The sequence below is a fragment of the Antechinus flavipes genome, chromosome 6 (genome assembly GCF_016432865.1).
Source record: "Antechinus flavipes isolate AdamAnt ecotype Samford, QLD, Australia chromosome 6, AdamAnt_v2, whole genome shotgun sequence".
Taxonomy (NCBI): domain Eukaryota; kingdom Metazoa; phylum Chordata; class Mammalia; order Dasyuromorphia; family Dasyuridae; genus Antechinus; species Antechinus flavipes.
Window position 1 is genome coordinate 221271271 of NC_067403.1, and position 22203 is coordinate 221293473.

Here is a 22203-nt window from a genome sequence, read left to right on the forward strand (position 1 = left end):
TTATACAAGAAGCAAACTAGCAGAGTAGATTGCTTATTGTCCTTTGTTCTCTAAGAGGTCCAAAGTGACACCATTATGTTACTCAAGTACAGTGTGTCCAACTGTGACTGATCAGACCAATATACGGTCAGAATGCTCTTCCACAGGTCACACACAAATAGTCTGTATGAATATTAGGGGAAGATTTTCTGAATGTCTGCATCTGTCATTTCTTTTGAGCTACTGCAATCCTGCAGCACCTTCTCTGATGAAGGTGAACCTCCCATGTTGCACAATCAGTTCCAAAGTTTTAAAGAGATGCTTTGAGAGTATCCTTGTGTTGCTTTTTCTGACCACCAGGTAGATCACCAGCTGAGATTTACAAAGTATGAGGTGTCCATTGATCATACAAAAGATGACCAAAATTTTCTGGATTATATAGCAAGAGGAGGTTATTCCTTAGGAGTTCAACAATGGCTCAACTGTCTCTATATGTCTCTATGAAGGCAAAGAGAATAGATTGCCCTCTGACAATTAAGGCAGGGAGAAGGGGAGTGGGAAGGTCTCTCTATTAGTTATTGCTTACAAGATTCTTGCTAGAGTCTTCCTTGACAGTCTGATCCTTCACCTGGCAGAATAGATGAAGAAGTCAAGAAGACTTTGTTTTAAATCCTTCCTTTCTCCTACACTACGTTTGTGACCATGGGCCCTTCTTGTCCCATTTAACCTCCTAAGCTATGATTTTACTTTACAGATGAATGTCGAATGAATGAATGAATGAATGAATGAATGAATGAAAAATATTTATTAAGTGCTTAATATGTACAAAACAATCTGTTAATGCCTCAGGATTCAAATGAGTCTCTGTACTCAAGGAGCTCAGATTCTGATGGGGAAAAGGGCATATACATTTTACATATGCAGAAAGAATTTTCATATTTGGAATTATTTTCATTATTGAAATATTGAATAAATATATAGTTCAGTACACATATACACATAAAAATATACATGCATGAATATTCACAAACACACACATATACACAATATTTATATTCATCAGAAGTCTGTTCCATAAAACTTGAGTAAAAACTGTATTTATTACAAGAGAAATAAATGTACTTCTGGAACTCTTTATACTAAGTACAAAAGAGTCCTCAATATATACAGAATACATATATGTATAAGAAGACATATCTATATGCATAAGTATATGTGTACATACATATATGTATACACATATGTATAGGTCTATGCCTGAAATACACACACACACACACACCTTGTTGTAAATATCAATGTGTATCTCCAAAAATAGACATACATGAATAATGTTCACCTGCATTGCTTTTTGTATGTATATCCATTTAGATGATGTCAATGTAATACTGAGCCATGCTCCACTTTTTGTTGGAGGTAAAGTGACAAAGCTAGGTGCATCTGAGTATCTGTGGACCCTTTGCAGGAATAGCCAAAGTGACACAAAACTAGGTGCATCTGAGTATCTGTGGACCCTTTGCAGGTAATAGCCAAAGTGACAAAGCTAGGTGCATCTGAGGATCTGTGGACCCTTTGCAGGTAATAGCCAAAGTGACAAAGCTAGGTGCATCTGAGTATCTGTGGATCCTTTGCAGGTAATAGCCAAAGTGACAAAGCTAGGTCCCTCTGAGTATCTGTGGGCCTTCTGCAATAAGTATACAATCTCTGAGAGATCTTTAATCCATGGTTTGAGAAGTGTGTTCTGAGATATTATCTAAGATCTCTTCCCCCTGTAGTGCTTAAGCTGTATCAGACTGATTCCATGTATTTTCCACAGCTCTCCCTGATCTGATCCTTTTTTTCCTTTGTACAGTTTTACAGTTTGGATTTGTCACCATCTTTGTGGCAGCTTTTCCTCTGGCCCCACTCCTGGCCTTGATGAACAACATCATTGAAATCCGACTGGATGCCTACAAATTTGTCACTCAGTGGAGAAGACCTTTGCCTGCAAGGGCGACCAACATAGGTGAGTGTGTAAGGTTAGACACTGCTCTGTTGATGATACAAACCTTCACCCGTATCTCAACAAATCACTATCGACTTGAGCCTCCAAGCATGGAAAGAAAGAAGGTATGATCAACATAATTTGTAAACAGCTACTAGAGTCTCCCAACCGAATGGCTACTGCCCGTGTTGACATCGTCCTTTTGCAGAATGTGCTAAGTAGCTCTTGTCTCTCCCAACCTTTGACTTTGGTGTGTCAAAAAGTAAAAGATTCCATCCACTGTCCAAGCACATTTTTGTCCATGAGCATATTCCAAAGAGAGTTAAATCTGTAAATAACTAAAGTATCAAATTCCAATAATAATAATAATAATATGATGTCAAAATCATATAAATACTCTAAAAAGAAGTGGACATTCCTTCAAAGAGCATTTACACATCATTGAATGTGTTGAGTGTTACTGGCAGTTCCTTAAGTATAACCCTGGATATCACTGAAAATATTTTATCTCTGCCTGGAGGTTATATCTGCCTAACAGCTATGATCCAAAAATGGAATTTAAAAGCCCTCCATGGACAACACCTTGTCGACTCCACCGACAATATACGGAACAAAGAGCAGAGTTGGTTTTTCCAGTAGAGAGGGGATTTCTTTTTTAAAGAAAATTCGGGCCATTTTAAATTTTAAAAGGGTTATGCTTAAGGAATCTGGATTTATTAACACAGTTAATAAAAGGAAATGGCAGAAATAGCCCTACACACCATCATAGATGGGAACATTTAGCACCTACTAAATATCTAGCAAGGCATAAATTAGTAACTGGAATTACATATCACAGCTTTCTTGCTCCCACAAACTGACAGGCCAAAAAATCCTTATGTTACATATATAAACCCCAAACTCTCCATGAGAATGCAATAAATAGACTATATCAGAATTACAATATTATCACAGAAAAAAAAAGTTATCTACAACTATCTGACCCTGATCCATAAAATGACAATATTATCACAGAAAAAAATAGTTATCTACAACTATCTGACCCTGATCCATAAAATGACAATATTACCACAGAAAAAAATAGTTATCTACAACTATCTGGCCCTGATCCATAAAATTACAATATTATCACAGAAAAAAAAAGTTACCTACAAATATCTGACCCTGATCCACAAAAAAACAAAAGTTTTTTGTTGTTTGTTTCTCAGTAGAATAGGCCAGTCATTTTGATACACCTTCGTACCAAATATTCACAATCTCTAAACTACATAAAATGTAAACGTTTCAAAACATTGAGACCTAATTGGAAAAATAGGAACAGAATGATGTCACTTCTGTCATCTAGTCTCCTACAGAAGTAGTCTCAGAGATATTTTTAAAGAGGTTGCAAAAGATGAGCTTGCTTCCCATTGGAGGGATTATGTTCTGTTAGAATAACTAGTTATTCTATATGCCTTGTGAGGATCAGTTATGTCTGAATTATATCAAAAAAGATGAAAAATGAAATTCTAATAATCACAATAGCAGGTCACATTTCCATAGGACTTATAAAAGTTTAGAAATGTCTTTCCTTATAATAATCCTATAATGTTAATACTGAAAACATTCTCATCCTTGCTTATCTCATGAAATAAGGTTCATGTCCTGACTGTCTTAACACTATCTGTGTGATGTCGGGCAAAACACTTATAATCTCTAGATCTCACTTACATCGATTGTAACTTCAGTGGATTGGAGAATTGGATAATCCTATTTTCTTGAGGCAAAGACAACCTGATGTGTAGGGAGAGGCCCATATGAGTAAGAAGCTGAGAAAGAGCCCAATAGGTTTCTTCAAATATCTCAGCTAGGTGACACACTGGAGAGATGCTCAGCTTAGAGGCAGAAAGATCTGAGTTCAAATCCAACCACAGATAGTAGATCTGTGATCCTGGGTAAGACATTTAATTCTGTTTGCCTCAGTTTTCTCATCTGTAAAATGAGCTGGAGAAGGAAATAACAAACCACTCCAGTACCTTTTATCAAAAAAATCCTAAATGGGTTATGGAAAGTCACTCACTCCTAAAATGACTGAACAACAGCCAAAATTATTTCATACATTCAACATTATTCTGAGTAGTCTCTAGGCTTTACCATATTGCCAGATGGCTTTAGTGACAACAAAAGTTAAAGAGTTCTGTGTGAGATCCTTTCCAGTGCAAAATCTCAGAGTTTAGCATCCTGTCATTTAATAAAAACATGGAATTGTGAAAAATCTCATTGTTTTTTCTTCTTGAGTGATGTCTATAATTTTGAACAGACTAAGACTAGAGACTCACCACAAAGGGTGGCCAGTCAGAAAGCAAAGTGGCTGGAAACTTAGAGCTTTCTATTCAGATTTCTTCCTTGCCACTTACTTTTGTGAGGCAATGGAGTTGTGACTTGCCCAGGATCACACAGCTAGGCAGCCTTAAGTGTCTGAGGCCAAATTTAAATTCAGATGCTCCTGACTCCAGGGTCAACGCTCTATCTACTGCTGCTGAGGCAATCAACTGATAAATATTTATTAAGCACATACTATGTGCCAGGTACTGTGTCAAATTCTAAGGAAATAAAGACAAATGGCAATCTCCGTTCTCAAGGAGTTTAATGAAGAGGCCACCTACAGCCATGGATAACCAGATACATATAGCCATATATAAACCAGATACATACAGGATAAAAATTGGAGATAACCAATAGAAGAAAGGCACTAGAATTACTTGCAATGTGGAGCAGATCACCAAAAAGTAGATAGCTGTCTGACATCTTGAGTTCTTGTGTTTTTATGTTGTTGTATCTTATTTTCTTGTCTATTAAATAGAGTTCCCCCAAAAAATTTGCCTTATAACAAGTTGCATATTATAGATTTGTAGTTTTGTATGCAGTCATCCTTTTTATTCTACATTATGAAAATAATTTTCCATATTTTTTCATAAATTGAAAATAAAATTTTTTAAAAATTATTTCATAAATTGAAAATTAAAAAAGTTTAAAAAAATGTATAGTGTTGACAGCCTGATTTAGGGGGATAAAGAGGTCTGAAGAGAGGAGGAATTGTTTCCAGAGAGAAAAGTAAAGTAAAATATATTTAGCTGAATGGCTGGACATGGGCTAGCTGATTTTGGAAAAGAAGAAACCTGCTCTGGTCTTCATTGTATTCCTTCAGTTTTCAAGCTAGTATTTGAAAATGTTTGTCAATGATCTAAAAACAAACAAATAAAAAAGAAAAACAAAACAAAAATCTTTCTGATTACTTTTTAATTCTATTTCATGGGACACCAATCTCTTGACTTCTGGGAGAAGGGAAGAAATACCATTCCAGTGCACTAAGCCTTCTGCCTGTTCTGTCTTTGGGGCTGAGGGGAGAAATGCCTTCCATCCTATTGGTTCTCCTGACAAATCTTTTGCCTTTGAAGAATGGGGGGAATGCTATTTTATCAGAATTCCTGCCTAATCTTCTTTCTCCAGGGAAGAAGAGAAATATCATTCCCTTAGATTTTCCCACCAGAATTGTCTAAATTCCTGCTCCTCCCTCCTTTTCAACCCCAAACATCAAATCTGTTACCAAAGTTGGACCTCTCCACACTGCCGATTCAGGCCCTCAACATTTCAAGCTTAGACTTTTTTTTTTCTTTAATTATTTATTTAATTTTTAATTTATAAAATAAAACAAACATTTCCAAACATAGTATTAAAAAAATGATTGCACATGAAATGGTAACTCTATTATGTGCTACCTACTTTTAAAAATATTTCAAAGTTATTATATAAATTTCTTTCACTTCCTTTTTTTTTTCTTTCTCCCCTACCTCACTCTAGAGATGAATACCACTAGACCAATAAATATTGTAACCTTGTATTTGATAAGTGTAAAGAAATGAATTTTGGGGATAAGATTTCTTACTTTAGTAAAAAAAAAATGTTGGGAAAATTGGAACGCAGTATGACAGAAATGGGGAATAGATTTAGCTTAGACTTTTGCAATAACCTGCTGATCAGTCCTCAATTCTCTCCTCTCTCCCCTTCACCCTCCATTAAGTTGTATGAATGACCTTCCTAAAGATTTGACCATATCATCCCCTTTACTCAAATTCTCCTTACCTCTAGGTTTAAATGTTAAATCCTTTTTAGCATGTAAAGTCCTTCACAACCTGCCCCCTTTCTACTATTCCAGTCTTCATACATCTCACACCCAAAGCAGTCTTCTGTAGGACTTCCTTATTCTTTATTCCTTAAGCAAAACATTCTAATTAGCAATTCCAGGTATTTTTGCTTATCTCCCATGTCTGGAATTCTCTCCCTCTTCAACTGTGCCTCTGGGCTTCCCTGGCTTCCTTCAATTCCCAATTCAAGTCCTACCTTCTTCAGTCCTTAATGCTAGTACTTTTGCTCTTATCTCTCCTATTTATTCTAAATATATTTATTATAGGGCAACTAAGAGGCCCAGTAGAAAAGTACTAGTCCTGGGATCAAAAATACTTATTTTTATGAGTTCAAATCCAACCTCTGTGTGATCCTGAGCACTGTTTGCCTCAGTTTCCTCATCTGTAAAATGAACTGAAGAAGAAAATGGCAGACCATTTCAGCATCTCTACATGCAGTGCCAAATATAGTCCCAAAGGGTCAAAAATGATTGAAGTGACAATATTTGTTTATACCAAGGATTGTTTGCATGTCTTCTCCCTCTTTAGACTGTAACTTATTTCAAAGCAGAGACTTTTTGCCTTTCTGTTCCCCAACTCAAAGTAGTCTAGCACATAGCTGCCTCTTCATTGCTAAGGGATTAACATATTTTTCCTGGGAGAATGAATCAATAAGTCATTGAAAAAGCATTTATTGGTCACTTTCATGCACTGAGATACAAAAATAGAAAAATAAGACAGAATTTCTCAGGGAGCTTCCATTCTAGTAGGTAAGATAATGCATATGGAAGGTGTCAGCTGTGAATTGGCTAGAAAAGTTCCATATTTTTTAGACAGCAGCAGCAAAGCAGATGATAATGTTTCCTCTTGGGTGTCATTTCCACTAATAAAACTATATTTATTTTCTGATGTTGAACCATTTCATAGTACCAAGGCCAGAACTTTCTTTTCTGGGTCTTAGTAGCTCTTACTGAAGAATGTGAGGGAGAAGTTGCCACGCTGACTCTCCACAGAATTTGCTTCCCAAGATGAAGCCTGGAAGCACTGAGCTGGAAATGCTGCTAATCTCAAAATTCTCAGGTTCAGGGCCCTGGGCTGTCCCCAGAGTGTGCGGGGAGATGGTAGTCAAGGGTGGTTTGATCCTCCTGGCACATGTTGCCTCCTGCTTCTCCCTTGGATCCATGTTACTTCAACTAAGATAGATATTAATTGTTTACATATATATGTGTATATAATATATAATAGCATATTATATATATCATGTAAATAGATATATATAATATATAATAGTAACATAATAGATATACATTTAGATATATAATAGTAATAATAAAGATAATAAAAATAATGAAATAGCAACAATAACATAAATATGATGCTTACTATGGGTCAAGCATCGTAATAAGAACTTTACAATTATTATCTTTTTGGATTCTCACAACAACTCTGTCTTATATTTATAGTTGGAAGGCATTCCAGAAACCATTTAGTCCAACATTCTCAGTTTATCAATTAGGAAATTGAAGTCCAGGAAAATTGTGACTTATCCAGGATCAGACAGATGCTAAGTATCAGAAGCAGGCCCTCTGATACTAAATTTAAATTTTTCTCTAATCTATAGCATTGTCCCTCTATGTGTTGTGCCTCCCAAAAGAATGCAAACTCCTTGAAAGAAATGGATGTTTGCATTTTGCTTTGTATCCCCCCCTGCAATGCCTTGCACCATGCCTTTTATGTAGAAGATGCTTCATAATTATTTGTTCCATTGTTGTATATGTAATCCTTGCCTCTGATCTAGAATCTTTCCTTTCTAGGAATCTGGTATGGGATTCTTGAAGGAATCGGTGTATTAGCTGTAATCACCAATGCATTTGTGATTGCCATCACTTCTGATTACATCCCACGCTTTGTCTATGCGTTCAGATATGGCCCATGTAAAGGTCAAGGATACAGTCAAGAAAGGTAAGGTTGCAAACCCAATCGCATTTTTTTATGGATAATGGAACCATGGTAGATGGATGGATGTTAAGGTCTGTCATTTTGCGTACTATCCACAGTGATACATGAGCAGTCTAGACACGTGGGATCAAATGTTAGGTGAAATATTATTACTGTGGGCAGCTTGTTCCATAGAAATAAAAATGAGGAAGGGCTGCAGTCAGCTAAGACAGGAGCCTATTGTATCAATGCCAGGATCACAGGAAAGAAATACTTATATGTGCTAAGAATGAGAAAATGGATGATTTCAGAAAGCCTTGGGGTGGTTTATAATAAACTGATTGAGAAATAAACATAACTAGAAGAATTATTTCTATTCTGTCACTAATATAATAAAAATGAGAATCTTTATCAACTAATGAAGAATGAAATGAGCAGAATCAAGAGAATAATTTATGCAAGAATAAAATTGTAAAAATTACCTTAGAGAACAGTAAAAACAAAAAAACTAATAAATAAAACTAGGTTTGATATAATGACCACTTCTGATTCTAAGGGACTAATGGGGTACTAATCATGCCAGAGGAGTGATGTATTGAGGCTGCAGAATTGTGTGGGTGTGTTATGTATACATATATATATACATATATATATATATTTACATATTTAATGCATATGTATACATATATAATTTGTATATGTTGAGTAAGAATTTTTTCTTGATCATGTTTATTTGTTAAAAAAAAATTGTTTTTCTTTTTATTCTGTTTATTTGGGGCATAGGAAGAAGCAAACATAAATTTCTGTTTTTTTTGTTTTTTTTTTTTTTTTTTTGCTTTTTGCTGAAGCACTTGGGGTTAATTGATTTGCCAAGGATCACACAACTAGGAAGTATTAAGTGTCTGAGACCAGATTTCTCTAATTTTTAATAGAAATGTATGAGTGCTATAGATATAAAATGTTGCACGCATTTTCAGATGAGGGCACACTATTGTTGCTAGTTTTACTTAACTGTTCAACTTGGTTACAATTGATCTTTCATACAATGATCTACAAAATGTGATGTAAAAACAAAATACATCGTTATTTTTTTTAAAAAATCATAGAATTTAATGGATGCAAAACACTTGGTAATCATAAGGCTGGATAATTTAAAAAATATAATTATATATATAAATATATAACTAGCGCATTTTCTTGCCAAAATTATTCAGCTCCTGTTGGATTTATTAAATTGCCGATACTTTTACTGCCATCTAGTGGCTAAACAGTGGTACCCAGTATGTATTGTGTTATTTCCTATTTGGGGATATACCGACTACTCCTGATATCCAGACCTTCTTCCCTCATTCTATCTAGTCTGCCAAGTTTAAATTTTTTTCAAGTCTGGAACAGTGCTAGTATTGGAGTCAGGATGTTCTGGATTCAGAACCTGCTCCTAATACTTAGCTTGAACAATATAACAATGGGCAAATCACATAATTATAGTCACAGTGATCAAATCAAGGGAGAGAAGGAAGAGAAAGATTCGGGAATGGCTGAATAAGTTGTGGTATGTGATTATGATAAAATATTGTTATTCTATGGGAAATGATGAGCAGTATGCTCTCAGAAAAACCATGAACTCAAACCAAGTGCAATGTATGGTGTCCAGATAGAATTGTTGTCACATGATCAGCTGTGGATGACTGCTATTCTCAGCAAGAGATCCATGACTGTCCTCCAGAATATTGAATTTTGCTTTGTATCCCCCCAATGCCTTTTATGTAGTAGATGCTTCATAATTATCTGTTCCATTGTTGTATATTTAATCCTTGCCTCTGATCTAGAATCTTTCATTTCTTGGAATCTGGCATGAAATTCTTGAATTCAATATTCTTAAATATACAATGAAAAATGCTATCCATACTCAAAGAAAGAACTAATGGTGTCTAAATACCATTAAAGCATTCCATTTTTTAACTTTATTTTTCTTGAGAGTTTTTTTTTTTATTATTATTTTTTTGGTGGGGAGAGATCTATGTTTTCTTTTACAACATGATTTTTGTGGAAATGTTTTGTATAATTTCACATGTGCTTTCACAATGGTGATAAAAGTGGGAACAAGGGAGAGAATCTGGAACTCAAAGTGTAAAAACAAATGTAAAAATAATTGTTTTTAAAATTGGAAAAAATTTAAACAAAATCTTATGCTCTCTATAAATGCTAGTATTAGTGGTGGTAGTAGTCATAGTCATAGTCCTATTTGTACTAGTAGTAATTTAGCCTTCTGAGTAACAAGTACTATCCTGGAATTAAAACTGTAGTAAAAACATTATTAGAAGTAACATTTTAGGAGTATGATCTAGTTAGTCAGTATAAATGGGAAAAAATGATAAGCAGGATGATTTTAGAAAAACTTGGAAAGAATTACATGAACTGATACATAGTGAAGTGAGCAGAATCAGGAGAACATTATACACAGTACTAGCAACATTGTATAATGAAGAATTGCGAATGACTTAGCTGTTCTCAACAATAGAAACATCTAAGACGATGTCCCAAAATGACAAAATATGCTGCTAAATCTCCAGAGAAAAAAACTGATATTATCTGAATACAGACTAAAGTATATTATTTTTCACTTATTTTCATTTTTATTCTTTTCTTCTTCTACAAAATGACTAATATGGAAATGTTTTAATAATTGTACACATCTAACCTATATCAGAGTGCTTATATCTCCAGGAGAGGGAAGGGAACGAAAGGAAAGAGGTATACAATTTAGAGTTCAAAACTTTTTTAAATTGTTAAAAAGTATGTTAAAGTTTAATCAGGAGGAAAATAAAATATGATTCTTAAAATGGATAAACTGTTTTACCCAGCTTTTTCATTGTGCTGGACAAAATTTGATTTGCATGCCCGTACCCATCAAATATCCAAAGTTCCAAGATCTGCATTGACTTACCTGTAAATGATGGGTCTGAAATCAAATTCTCAACCATTTGCTGCTTGAAAAACCCTTCGGACCCATCTACTTGACTAAATTCTACACATCACTTAAGGACTCATTGGACATCAGTCCTTTGGGCAACTTTCTCTTATTGCTGTAGCCCTCAAAAATTCCTTTTGCTCTGAATTCCAACTTTGCTCCAATGAATATTTATAGGATTATTGGATAAGAGATTTAGAGGTAGAAGAGATGTTAGAGGTCACTTAGACCAGCCCTCTTTTTGTATAGATGAGGAAACTGAGGATCTGAAAGTGGAAATACTTTGCCCAAGGTCACACAGATAATAATCAGTATCACACAGGTAGATCTGGAATTAGAATTCAGACCCTGATACTCTTTATTCAGCATTCTTGCCATTGTACCATGTATTGACTTAAATGCCTACAAATCATGTTGTTCAGATGCAAGTCCTAATATAGCTAAACTATAGCTGTAAAAAGTTTCCATTCCCTTTCAAAGTTATCAAGGTTATCATTGGATTACCCTTAAGGGTCACTGAGACACCTCCATAATTTCACTCCTAGATGGCAATAATACCTATTAAAATATAAGTAATAATTTGCATGTGTATCTAGATACATAGATAAAGACATAATTATGTTATTCTACTCTTTATAGAGTACATTCTTAGTACAGACTAAGTATTTTGGATAACTCACTAGGATAATTAGAATAAGTATTATTATTCCCATTTTACAGATGAGGAATCTGAGATCTACCAGTGGTTCAAGGATTTTCCCATAGTTTCATAACCAAAATTTAAACAAAAATCTTAGGCTCTTTACAGGGAAGACATGCTCATATCTTCCATGTCCTATTGTAGCCTTGCCTGAATATACCCTACTCTTATCCCATATCTCTTTTCCTCTTTATAGATAGCTAAGTGGTCAAGTGGATAAGGTCCTTGATTTGGAGTCAAGAAGACTTAGTTCAAATTTGGCCTCAGACAATTATTAGCTAGATGACTCTGGGGAACTCACTTAATCTCTTTTTCTTCATCTTTAAAATGGGGGTAATTATAGCATTGACTTTCCATGGTTATAAGGATATAATGAAAGACTTTTTAAAGTGCTTCATAAATCATAAACAGCAATATAAATATTGTTGTTGTTTGTTGTTGATGATGATGATGATGATGATGATGATGATGATGACGGCAATGATGGTGGCCACTTAAAATATATTTTCCTGGGGAAAAAAAATTGTCAAATCTCACTTTCCACCTCCCTCTGTGCTATACTTCTTAGTAGTTAGAGTTATTTCTCCCTCTCTCACAATTCCCACTGATTCTCATTCTTACTCAACTCAGTGAACATCCACAAAGTACCTATTATGTGTATAAAAATTAAATAATTTAATTTTGCTTTGTTTCTTCCAGGTGTTTAAAAGGATACGTCAACAGCAGTTTATCAGTGTTTGACCTAAGTGAACTTGGCACCGGGCACTCCGGTTACTGCAGGTATCTATTTTGGGCTCTTTTTAGTTTTCCATTATGTTTTGCCTTCCTCCTCCTTCCTCCGTGTAGCCTAATGAAGCCTTTTGAATGGTTTGGCTTTGAACCTTTTGAAAATTGGAAACCTTTCAGGCCTGGCCACTCTCTCCTCTGTACTTCATGCTCCTTGGTTTTGTGGATTTCAGGTATCGAGACTACAGAGCCCCACCGTGGAGTAACAACCCGTATGAATTAACCTTGCAATTCTGGCACGTCCTTGCGGCTCGCTTGGCCTTCATCATCGTGTTTGAGGTGAGGCAGAGATCAAAAAGAAAAGGCCATCCCCGGATCAATGATTATAGTTTCTGTTTTTATAGACAATGTTTTTCTTCCACAAACTTTATTATCATCATTTTACAGATGCCAAAACAAATTTAAATGAGTCACAAAACAAGTAAATATCAGAATCCCACTGCTAAATTTCTGGGTTTGAGGTGATATTCAAATCTGAGTCTAGGCCAGATTTTCTCTCCACTTGTGCCTCTTTGTCACATTGTTTATTTCCCATAAACAAATTCAACTCAACATTTAATAAATGCACACCATGGAAAAGATAACCATATAAGGTAATGAGGATATAGAGAGAGCAAAATGCTGTCTCCTCCTTGCAGATATTTAGAATAAGGAGACTATTACATGCACATAGCTAACTACAGTAGAAAAGTTATACAGAAAGTTGAGGAAGTCCAGACAAAATGCTTTGAAAATGTTGATAAATGCAGAGATCCTTTGCAGCTGGTAGTGTCAGGCTTGACTTCTTAAAAGAGATTCATAAATTAGACCTTAAAGGAAAAGAAAAAATTTTAACAGTTGATATCGGGCTCATAATGGGATTGAAAGTAAGGCAATACATTCTGGATAAGTATGTCTGCATTAGCAGCAAATAAACAACTATATCAGGTGCGGCTAAGTGGCCCAGTGGAGCAATTGCTGTGCTTACAGTCAATGATACCCAAATTCAAATCTGGCCTTAGACACTTACCAACTTTGTGACCTGGGAAAATCAATCTTTTTCTAAGTTTTTTTTTTACCTATAAGATGGGGATCTTAATAGAATCAATCCTCAATCAAATAAGATAACATTTGTAAAGCACTTAGCTCAGTGCTTGCCATATCATAGGTTCTTTTTTTTAATGGTAGTAAGTGTATTTATTTTTAATGCACATTCCTGTATGAATCATGTTGGGGGATAAAAATGAGATCAAAAGGGAAAAACCAAGGGAAAGAGAAAAAATAGGAAAAAAAGAAGTGAAGATAGCACATGTTGATTTACATTCAGTCTTCTTAGATCTTTTTCTGAATACAGATTGCATTTTCTGCCCAAAGTCTGTTGGGATTGCTTTGGATCACCAAACCACTGGGAAGAACCAAGCCTTTCATAGTTGATCATTGTACAGTCTTGTTATTATTGTGTACCATGTATTCCTGGTTGTGCTTGTTCCACTCAGCAGCAGTTCATGTAAATATTTCCAGGCCTTTCTAAAATCAGCTTGTTCATCATTTTTATAAAATACTAATATTCCATTACTTTCATGTACTACAGCTTGTTCAGCCAATCCCCCAACCACTCCTTTTCCGATTCTTTGCTACCATAAAACGAGCTGTTACAAACATTTTTGCACATGTGGGCCCTTTTCCCTCCTTCATGATTTCCTTGAGATTCAAATCCAATAATGGCACTGCTGGGCCAAAGAGTATGAAGTTTTCATAGCCCTTTGGGCTAGTTCCAGATTGCTTTCCAGAATGGTTGGATCATTGCGCAACTCCAGCAATACACATAGTAGAAGGTTCTTAAGAAATATTTGTTTCCTTCTTTCCTTCCTAATATTTATTAGAGACGATATATCCAATGGCTCTTTGGCTACAATGGCTATATCCAATGGCTATAATGTCTATCTTCATCTTCTTAGCATTTCTTCTTCATTTAATATCCTTCTACTACCCTTCCTTGAAATTCTTGTCCAATTGGGCTTCAGCTTCCAAATCTTTGGTATACTTCTTCAAATTTCTTCTCTATTTTTCTTCTCCCACTACTATCATCACCTAGCTATAGAACTCTTCTCTAAGGAGGATCTGGTTACTTTTCACTCTCCAAGAGTCATTGAAATTCTGAGAATTCCATCCTCTTTATGTCAATAACTCCCAAATCTATGTCCTTTTTTTAATGCTCACCATTGTTATTGAACTTATATGGACTACCCATAGAATTCAGCTAAGAACTCATGTGAACTTAGCTTCTGCCTTCAGAAAATATATATCCTATGGTAGAGGCAGCTTTCCTATGCACATTTATATTTCTACTTTCTCTCTCACTAAGTCAACTCTATATCAAATGTGTCCAGATTAAATTTGCTTCTACCCCCACAAACAGTTACCCCTTTACAACTATTGCATTTATCTAAATGGAGCTGTCATTGTTTCTTCTGTCTGGACCTGGGGACATTAGTATTTTTTTTCCATTTTGTTGATCATTGACTTAAGGCAAGGCTTTATTGCTTTTGATAACTTCTCAGTTGACAGAGCTAACTGCAATCTTTTCCCACTTCATATTGTTAATACTCAGAAGAGAACCCTTTCGTGATGATGTGATTGCAGAAAGTGTCATGTAGTCCTTACACCAGAATTAGAGTGGGCTATGAGGTCAGAAAGGTCTCATCTTTGACATACATTCTTTGACTATTATCATAAGAAAGAGCTCTAAGTTTCTAAGTTTATGCATTCTACGCAACTTTTCAGTATTGTAAATTGCAAAAGTTATGACTTCCATTGATAGAGGGAGCTTCCTCGCCTTGAAAGTTCCTTGTTCCAAAAAAAAATCAAAGATTTAGTCCAAAGAGTAGTAAGTACTTACTATGGGACATCAGGCTAAACATTGGGAATATAAAGGAATTCAGCAAAATATTCTTTGATCCTGAGGACCTTCTATCTAACAATGGGAGATAATACATAAAGTTAGCTGGTTGGGCTTATCAGTATGGACACAGCTAGGAAGAAGGGTAGAAGCCTAGATATGGGAAAGAGGAAAAAAAAAACTGATCAATCAGAGCCCTGAAAAGTTTCACATCTCCAGGGCAGTAATTGATATAAAATTGGCATTTATAAAATGCTTTCCAATTTATAAAATAATTTATCTAAATGTATCTCCTTGGAACCTCATAACAACCATGTGCAGTTATTACATGCCCCATGGCTACATAGCTTAGTCACTGTCAGAAGTAGGATTTGAACTCAGGTCTTCCTATTCTTAGAACAGTGATATCTACTGAGCCACATTGTTGTATATAATATGCCAGGTCCTGTTTTATAGTAAGTGAGGACAGTATATTTCTGCACATTTTGGAATACTTGGAGCAAACATTTTAAATAATTATAGATTATGGAGTATTTTTTTTTTTTGGTAGGATAAACCCTTGGATATAATAAAAATAAATCTGGACTCCTGGATAGGCTCAGGATTTTGGTCCCTGTCTTTCCACTAACTCAGAGTGTGCAACTATAAAAAAAATTACTTTTCCTCCCTGATTTTTTCCTGTTTCTTTCCATAAAATGCAGATACTAGTGTTTGTCCTGTTTATCTTACCAGTTTATTGGAAAGATCATTTGTCCTTCCTTGCTACTGTAGAGCTTAATTTCTTCATCTGTAAAATGAGAAGATTGGACTGAATGTTAAATCCTGACATTCTATGTTCCCATGATCCTACATGGCACAGCAATGGTGTGATGTATATAAAATGGTCAGTCTTGGAATCACAGAAGACTCCAAATCTCAAGTCCTTCCTTTGACACTTATGGCTGTGTGATTCTGGGTGAATCACCTCACGTGTTACACCCTCGAAAACTTCATTAGTAAAATAATTTCCTGTTCTGAAACTTCTCCAAATAAATACAATTATAAGCCCAGAAGAAAAAAAAAAAATAAAATAACTATTACTTGTTTGATGCTGATTAATTTATGATTCAGTGATCAATTTAGTATCCTATATAACTAAATACTTTATCATTACTGTCTTTATTGATCATTAAAAAATTACCTGAGGGGGCAGCTAAATGGCACAGTGGATGGAACACCGGCCCTGAAGTCAGGAGGATCTGAGTTCAAATCCAATCTCAATGCTGACCTTGTTCATTTAGGAAAATTCAAGGATATGCTAAAATTACTTCTTGTCAGCTTATAAGAGCTGATTGTTAAATTTTTAAGTGGGAGCTTTCGCATATCAGGAATTGGCAAAGATCGCCAATCAGGACTTGACTTATTTTATTGATTGTCCAAACTAAAGAAAGTGATGGAGAAAATGTTAATGATGCAGATTAAATTTTAATGTGAGTCTTGTGTGCACTTATTTTTCCTGGAAAGAAATCCCTGGAAAATGTCATCTGTTTACAGAAAAGAGTTTCAGAAATGTAATGTAGCAAGATGTTCCCCTCAGGAAGTTCTCCTAAACCATCCTGCCTAGATCAGATTCCAGGGATGGATATCCCTGCCTGCCCTTCATACAACAAAGATTTGAAGGAACTCAAATTTTTCATCCTCTTTAAGCCATAAAGAGGATGCATTTATCTTACCTTGGGATGTCTTTGATATATGATCAATCCCTTGTACATAGTGTTACTTAATAAACATTTATTGAGTTCAGCTATATGGAAGTGGTCTGAATTTCTGCTAAAGATAAGGATCAAGGTAGCTAGATGGTGCAGTGGATCGAATACCAGCCTTGAAGTTAAGACCTGAGTTCAAATCTGGCCTCAGACATTTAACACTTCCTAGCTGTGTGACTCTGGATGAGTCACTTAATCCCAATTACTTTGCGAAATAGGAAACAGAGAAAAAAAGGTCTCTGAGACCCCAAAGCCAAGCTATAGACTAGTTGCATTAATATCTCATTTTTAGTGGAAGGTTTTAATATATTTTGAAAGATGATATTTCTGCCATGTGTCCCATGTACACTTATTCAATCAATTGTTAACAGAATTATCCTTTTAATATTCATGATATTCTAAATTTAAGCCTCATAGGTTGTTGTTGTTGTTTGTTGTTTGTTGTTAGTTGTTGTTTGTTGTTTTCCTCCTGAGACAATTGGGGCTAAGTGACTTGCCCAGGATCACACAGCTGGGAAATGTTAAGCGCCTGAGGTTGGATTTGAACTCAGGTCTTCCTGAGATTACCTATCAGTAATGATAAAGTATTTAGTTATGTAGGATACTAAATTGATCATTGAATCATAAATCATAAATCTGTTTACTCCCCAACGTAATCCAAAAGAAGCAGGTCTGGAATAAAATTAATAATAGCACACACTTTAAAAACTCTTAAAGTGTTATTGTGCATTTTCTTCATTAAAACTCCAAAAGACTCTTGGTGCAAGGATTAGTCACATTTTCAGGTAATAATAGGTAGCATGGTACTATGGAAAAAAGACTGACCTCAGAATCTGCAAGACCTATGAGAGTCCACCTTCTGACACAATGGTTAAGTGACTGTAGGAAGACTACACCACTCTTTAACTTGAAGAGATGGTACCAATCTGAAATGGTAGAGGAAGCCCCTTGCCCTTTGATTTCTTTCTCTTAATAAAAGCATAGATTTTGACCTCACTCTTTCCTGGGACTTCCACAAATGAGGAAGCAGACTCAGAGAAGGGACTTTTCCAAGATCACTTGGCTTGTTAGTAACAGAACCGAAGTTAAAATACGGTGTCCAGATCCCCAATCCAGTCCTCCCTTCCTTCAACTGAGTTCAGCTGAACTCTCAAATATTTTCTCTCATCCATTCCTGGTTCCAACAAGTTCTGCTCTTGCATGTGCATGGTTGATTTCCCAGTTATTTTTCCCAAATCTTCAAAAACTGTCTTTCCCCGCCTTTTTCATTTTCAGCACCTGGTTTTTGGAATAAAGTCTTTCATTGCTTACCTGATTCCTGACATGCCCAAAGATTTGTCTGACCGAGTAAGACGGGAGAAGTACTTAGTCCAAGAAATGATGTATGATGCGGAACTGGAGCATTTGCAGAAACAGAGGAAATGTCACGGGAAGCAGTATCACCAAGAGTGGCCTTAGCCAATCCCAGAGCCCCAGGAGAGACTGAGCCATCAGTAGGGATGGAAGATTCTGCCCTTCCTGTTCCCTGCAGAGACTCGTGGGGGAAGCCCACCACTGAATATGTGTAGAAACTGTGGACTGAGTGAGGAATGATTGCATCGCAGCCTTTTCTATAATTTGGGAAATCCGGGCTCCTGAGGAGGCCAAAGAAGAGCTCCCACCCAGTGTGGCTGTGGGCTCAGGTCAGCACTGACCCAATGGAGCCCATAAAAGAGTCTCAGAATCTTCCCTAAATCATCGGGCTTTGGGGAATTTCTAGAACAGTGCAAAAAGGTTGGAGTTCTGAGCCCGGCAAGGATACTGTGTAGATGTTCACAATCAGAGCGTGCTGGACATCACCATGTGGTCTCTGTTCTCCAGCTCCCCTTCCTGTTGCCCAGTCGTGATGCTTTCCACGAAGGTGTCAAAGGAGCTGTTGTTGGCTGCTGTCGCTCGATGTCCTTCCTCCGCAGACTTCCTGTTCAGTGCGAGTCGCCCTGGCCTCTCTTCGTCATCCTTTGTGCCACAACAGAAAATGCACCGTTAATGTTAACTATGCAGTTAAAAATTGCATGATACTTTTACTTTGTCTCTTTTTTTAAGGTTAGACCAAAAAATTAAAAAAAAAAAAAAAAAAACACCCAACAGCAGTGCTACACATTGGAGAGAAAGGGAAACAGCCTTGCTCAGCTCCCATATCTTTTGGGAATGATGTGGTGAGCTGAATGTTATTTTTATTTTCAATAAAAAATAGCCAGAGTCTTCTATACTGATGAGAGGATTGGCATTTTCTATGACATCCAAAAGAGGAAAAAATCCAAATTCTTATTTAGCTCATTTTGTCAGGATAAGGTCAATAGGAGTTTTCCTTTTAATATTTTGGAAAAGCCATCCCCGAATGTCACCATGAAACTATGTAAATATTTTCCTCCTTTTTTGTTGTACAGTGGCTTATCAACAGTGTGCAATCTCTAGCTCATTTGGCCACAAGACCCACTCTAGATCATCCCCTTTGTCTTCTTTGTTCAGGGAAAGAGAAGCTAGATGATCTGCACGGGTTTGGCTCCTCTTTTAGAGATGTATGCACTCTCTTTCACTGCATGAATGTAACTAAATATTATGGCTAGAATTAGATATTTGTGAGCTTTGCTTTCTTCTCAAATCAGTTATTTTTGTTTTATTTCATTTTTGAGACATCACACAAGACATAATGGAAGATGAGGGAAAAGATACACGTTGGCTTTATATGTAGAGCCACAGGAGCATAAGTCAGGGCCACTTGAGTTCAGATGATTTCAATGTGAAGAATGGTCTCTGTGAATTACAGTAAACCAGCACCATAAAGCATTACAAGAAAGGCAGTAGAATGACTACCTTGTGTTGTCTATTGGAAGAGAAAAGTATGAAAAAAAACAGAACAATTCTTTTCCTCTATCAAAAAAAAAAAAATCAAAGCTAATCCTCAGTGTTTTGTAGAAAATCTTTTCAATAATAATGTACCTTTTAGACTTAATTTCCTACCTTTGTTCTCACTGAGAATTGCTTCCCAAAGTTTCCAGATTGAAAACCATGTGGGAGTTCAGAATGAGAGTTGTGGAAATTGATTTTTCCCCCCATAGCTATATTAGATACAGATATAAGGATTAAGTTTCTTGTTCTTGGAAGCTGTTTCCATCATAATGATACTGAAATGATCTCTTTTTCCCCCTTTACTTTTAGAAGAATGACAACAGATGAAAGTGAAAATATATATGAATGTTTCAGTTAAAGGAAGAGCAAAGCTTATACCCCTGTTCTTTAAAACAGGAAGATTCTTTATATCTGGTTACCTAACACTTGTAAGCAAGTGGTAGTGTCTACCCCATCTGCTCCAAAGATTGTTCTCTTTTCCCTCATCGAGTTTCCCGGCTCTTGCTATAAATTTATCCAACAACCATCATAAATTCTACCCAGGAGTTTTAGTACCAATATGTAGGAAAACACTATCTTTCCTTCCTAATTAGTTGTACATATGCACCTTTTGGGAAACATACCTAGACTCTGCCCAGTTAAATTTAATATGTGACCTTTGTGTCTTGAAACTCAATGGGTCTTAATGGGCACAAGGCAGAAATAGTTTTTCTCTGAAATTTGACTCTAAACACAGAACAATGTTGGAGGTTGTTATTTTAGTTTCCTTAGTCTTGCTAGTGCTCTCCCTAATGCCCCAAGACAATATAGAGCATGTATTTTTTTAATCTGACACATAATACTGATTAAAAATAGAAAAATCGATCATATTTTAATTGAATTTTTTTTTAATTTTTACCTATTTCTTGAACTAAAAAAGGAGGGAAATTGAAAAAGAAATATTAAAACAATAGATAAATTTTCCCTGACTGATACGTTGGATTATTATTGGATAGTGTTTGAGCAATCATTGAAGGTCTGTGAATTCAGTGACAGATCAATAATGCTTTAGTTAGCAGACATGTTTGGCTGAATAGCCTAGCATGTGGTTTTTTATCTAGAATGCACATTATTTTACAAAGATATACAGCACATATTCTTCTCAGGAATTCTGTATTACACGAATGCAGTCAAAATATATTTTTCATATCCTACATCAATGTTTTTTGCAAACAATTGATCCATACCTATGCATGTGGGCTGCCTTGTCAAGCTGTCCAAAGATCCTGGGCCTTCTTTCCAAATCAAAGTTTGTGAAAAACCTATTTGAGATTGTAGCTGATTGATTCTATGATCCTCTTGGTCTATGCATGCACTTTGGGGGCAAACTTGAGAGAATGCATGATCAGGCATGGCATTTGAACAACCACAATTCCAAAATGTGTCTGTGACGCCTCACATAATGTCATGCTAGAGTGGGATGAACAGGAGTCTTTTTCAATCAATAAATTATTTACTATGACTATTCTCTTCCATTATGTTTTTGTTGCAATTGTGGATAAGCAAGGGATAATACAGTTTGTAGTTGATAAATTATTCTCTCTCTCAAAAAAGGAAAATTGGTTAACAGACACAAGGCTTCTTTTCTATCTATGTATTAGCAACTACCCTAACTCCATTCACTACATTACTAATATTGAGTAATGTAGGTATGCTAGAAAGGGCTGTTTAACAACTAGCTCTCTGGGGGAGGAGGGGAAGAATTCACAACTCGCTTTTAAATTTAATCTGACTTTTTAACATTTTTGCCATCACATTCCTTAGTCTAAACAATCAATAGAAAAATACATCAAGCCCTGATTTGTAGTGTAAATTCTCAACTTGAAGATTTAACAATTGGCTTTTTTCAATCAGAGCTATCTCCGAAATACTCTTAGATCTAGGTGGTATTATGTATATAGTACTGGAATTAGAGACAAGTATGGTTGGATTGAAATCTGGTCTCATACATTTATTACTTGGAGAATCATGTACAAGTCACTTAACCTCTCTCAGCCTCAGTTTCCTCAACTGTAAAATGGAGATGATATCCCATGATGATTCTTGTAAAGTTCAAATAAAATCACTATCAAGGGCTTAGCAGATGTAAAGCACTATAAAATGTGCATTTATTAAGCACCAGCTATTTGAC

At 35.7% G+C, this 22203-nt stretch overlaps 1 protein-coding gene across 5 annotated transcripts in view; it reads left to right on the forward strand.

Annotated features, from left to right (window-relative positions):
- The window catches only part of ANO3 (anoctamin 3), a 375533-nt gene extending 353999 nt beyond the window's left edge, over positions 1 to 21534 (forward strand). For all 5 annotated transcript variants that reach the window (XM_051967103.1, XM_051967101.1, XM_051967102.1 and 2 more), the window contains 5 exons: positions 1832 to 1984; positions 7941 to 8088; positions 12435 to 12515; positions 12695 to 12800; positions 18420 to 21534. In XM_051967103.1, the coding sequence (XP_051823063.1) occupies positions 1832 to 1984; positions 7941 to 8088; positions 12435 to 12515; positions 12695 to 12800; positions 18420 to 18602 (671 nt within the window). In that variant the 3' untranslated portion in view covers positions 18603 to 21534. The remainder of the gene's footprint in view (positions 1 to 1831; positions 1985 to 7940; positions 8089 to 12434; positions 12516 to 12694; positions 12801 to 18419) is intronic.
- The last annotated feature ends 669 nt before the right edge of the window (positions 21535 to 22203 follow it).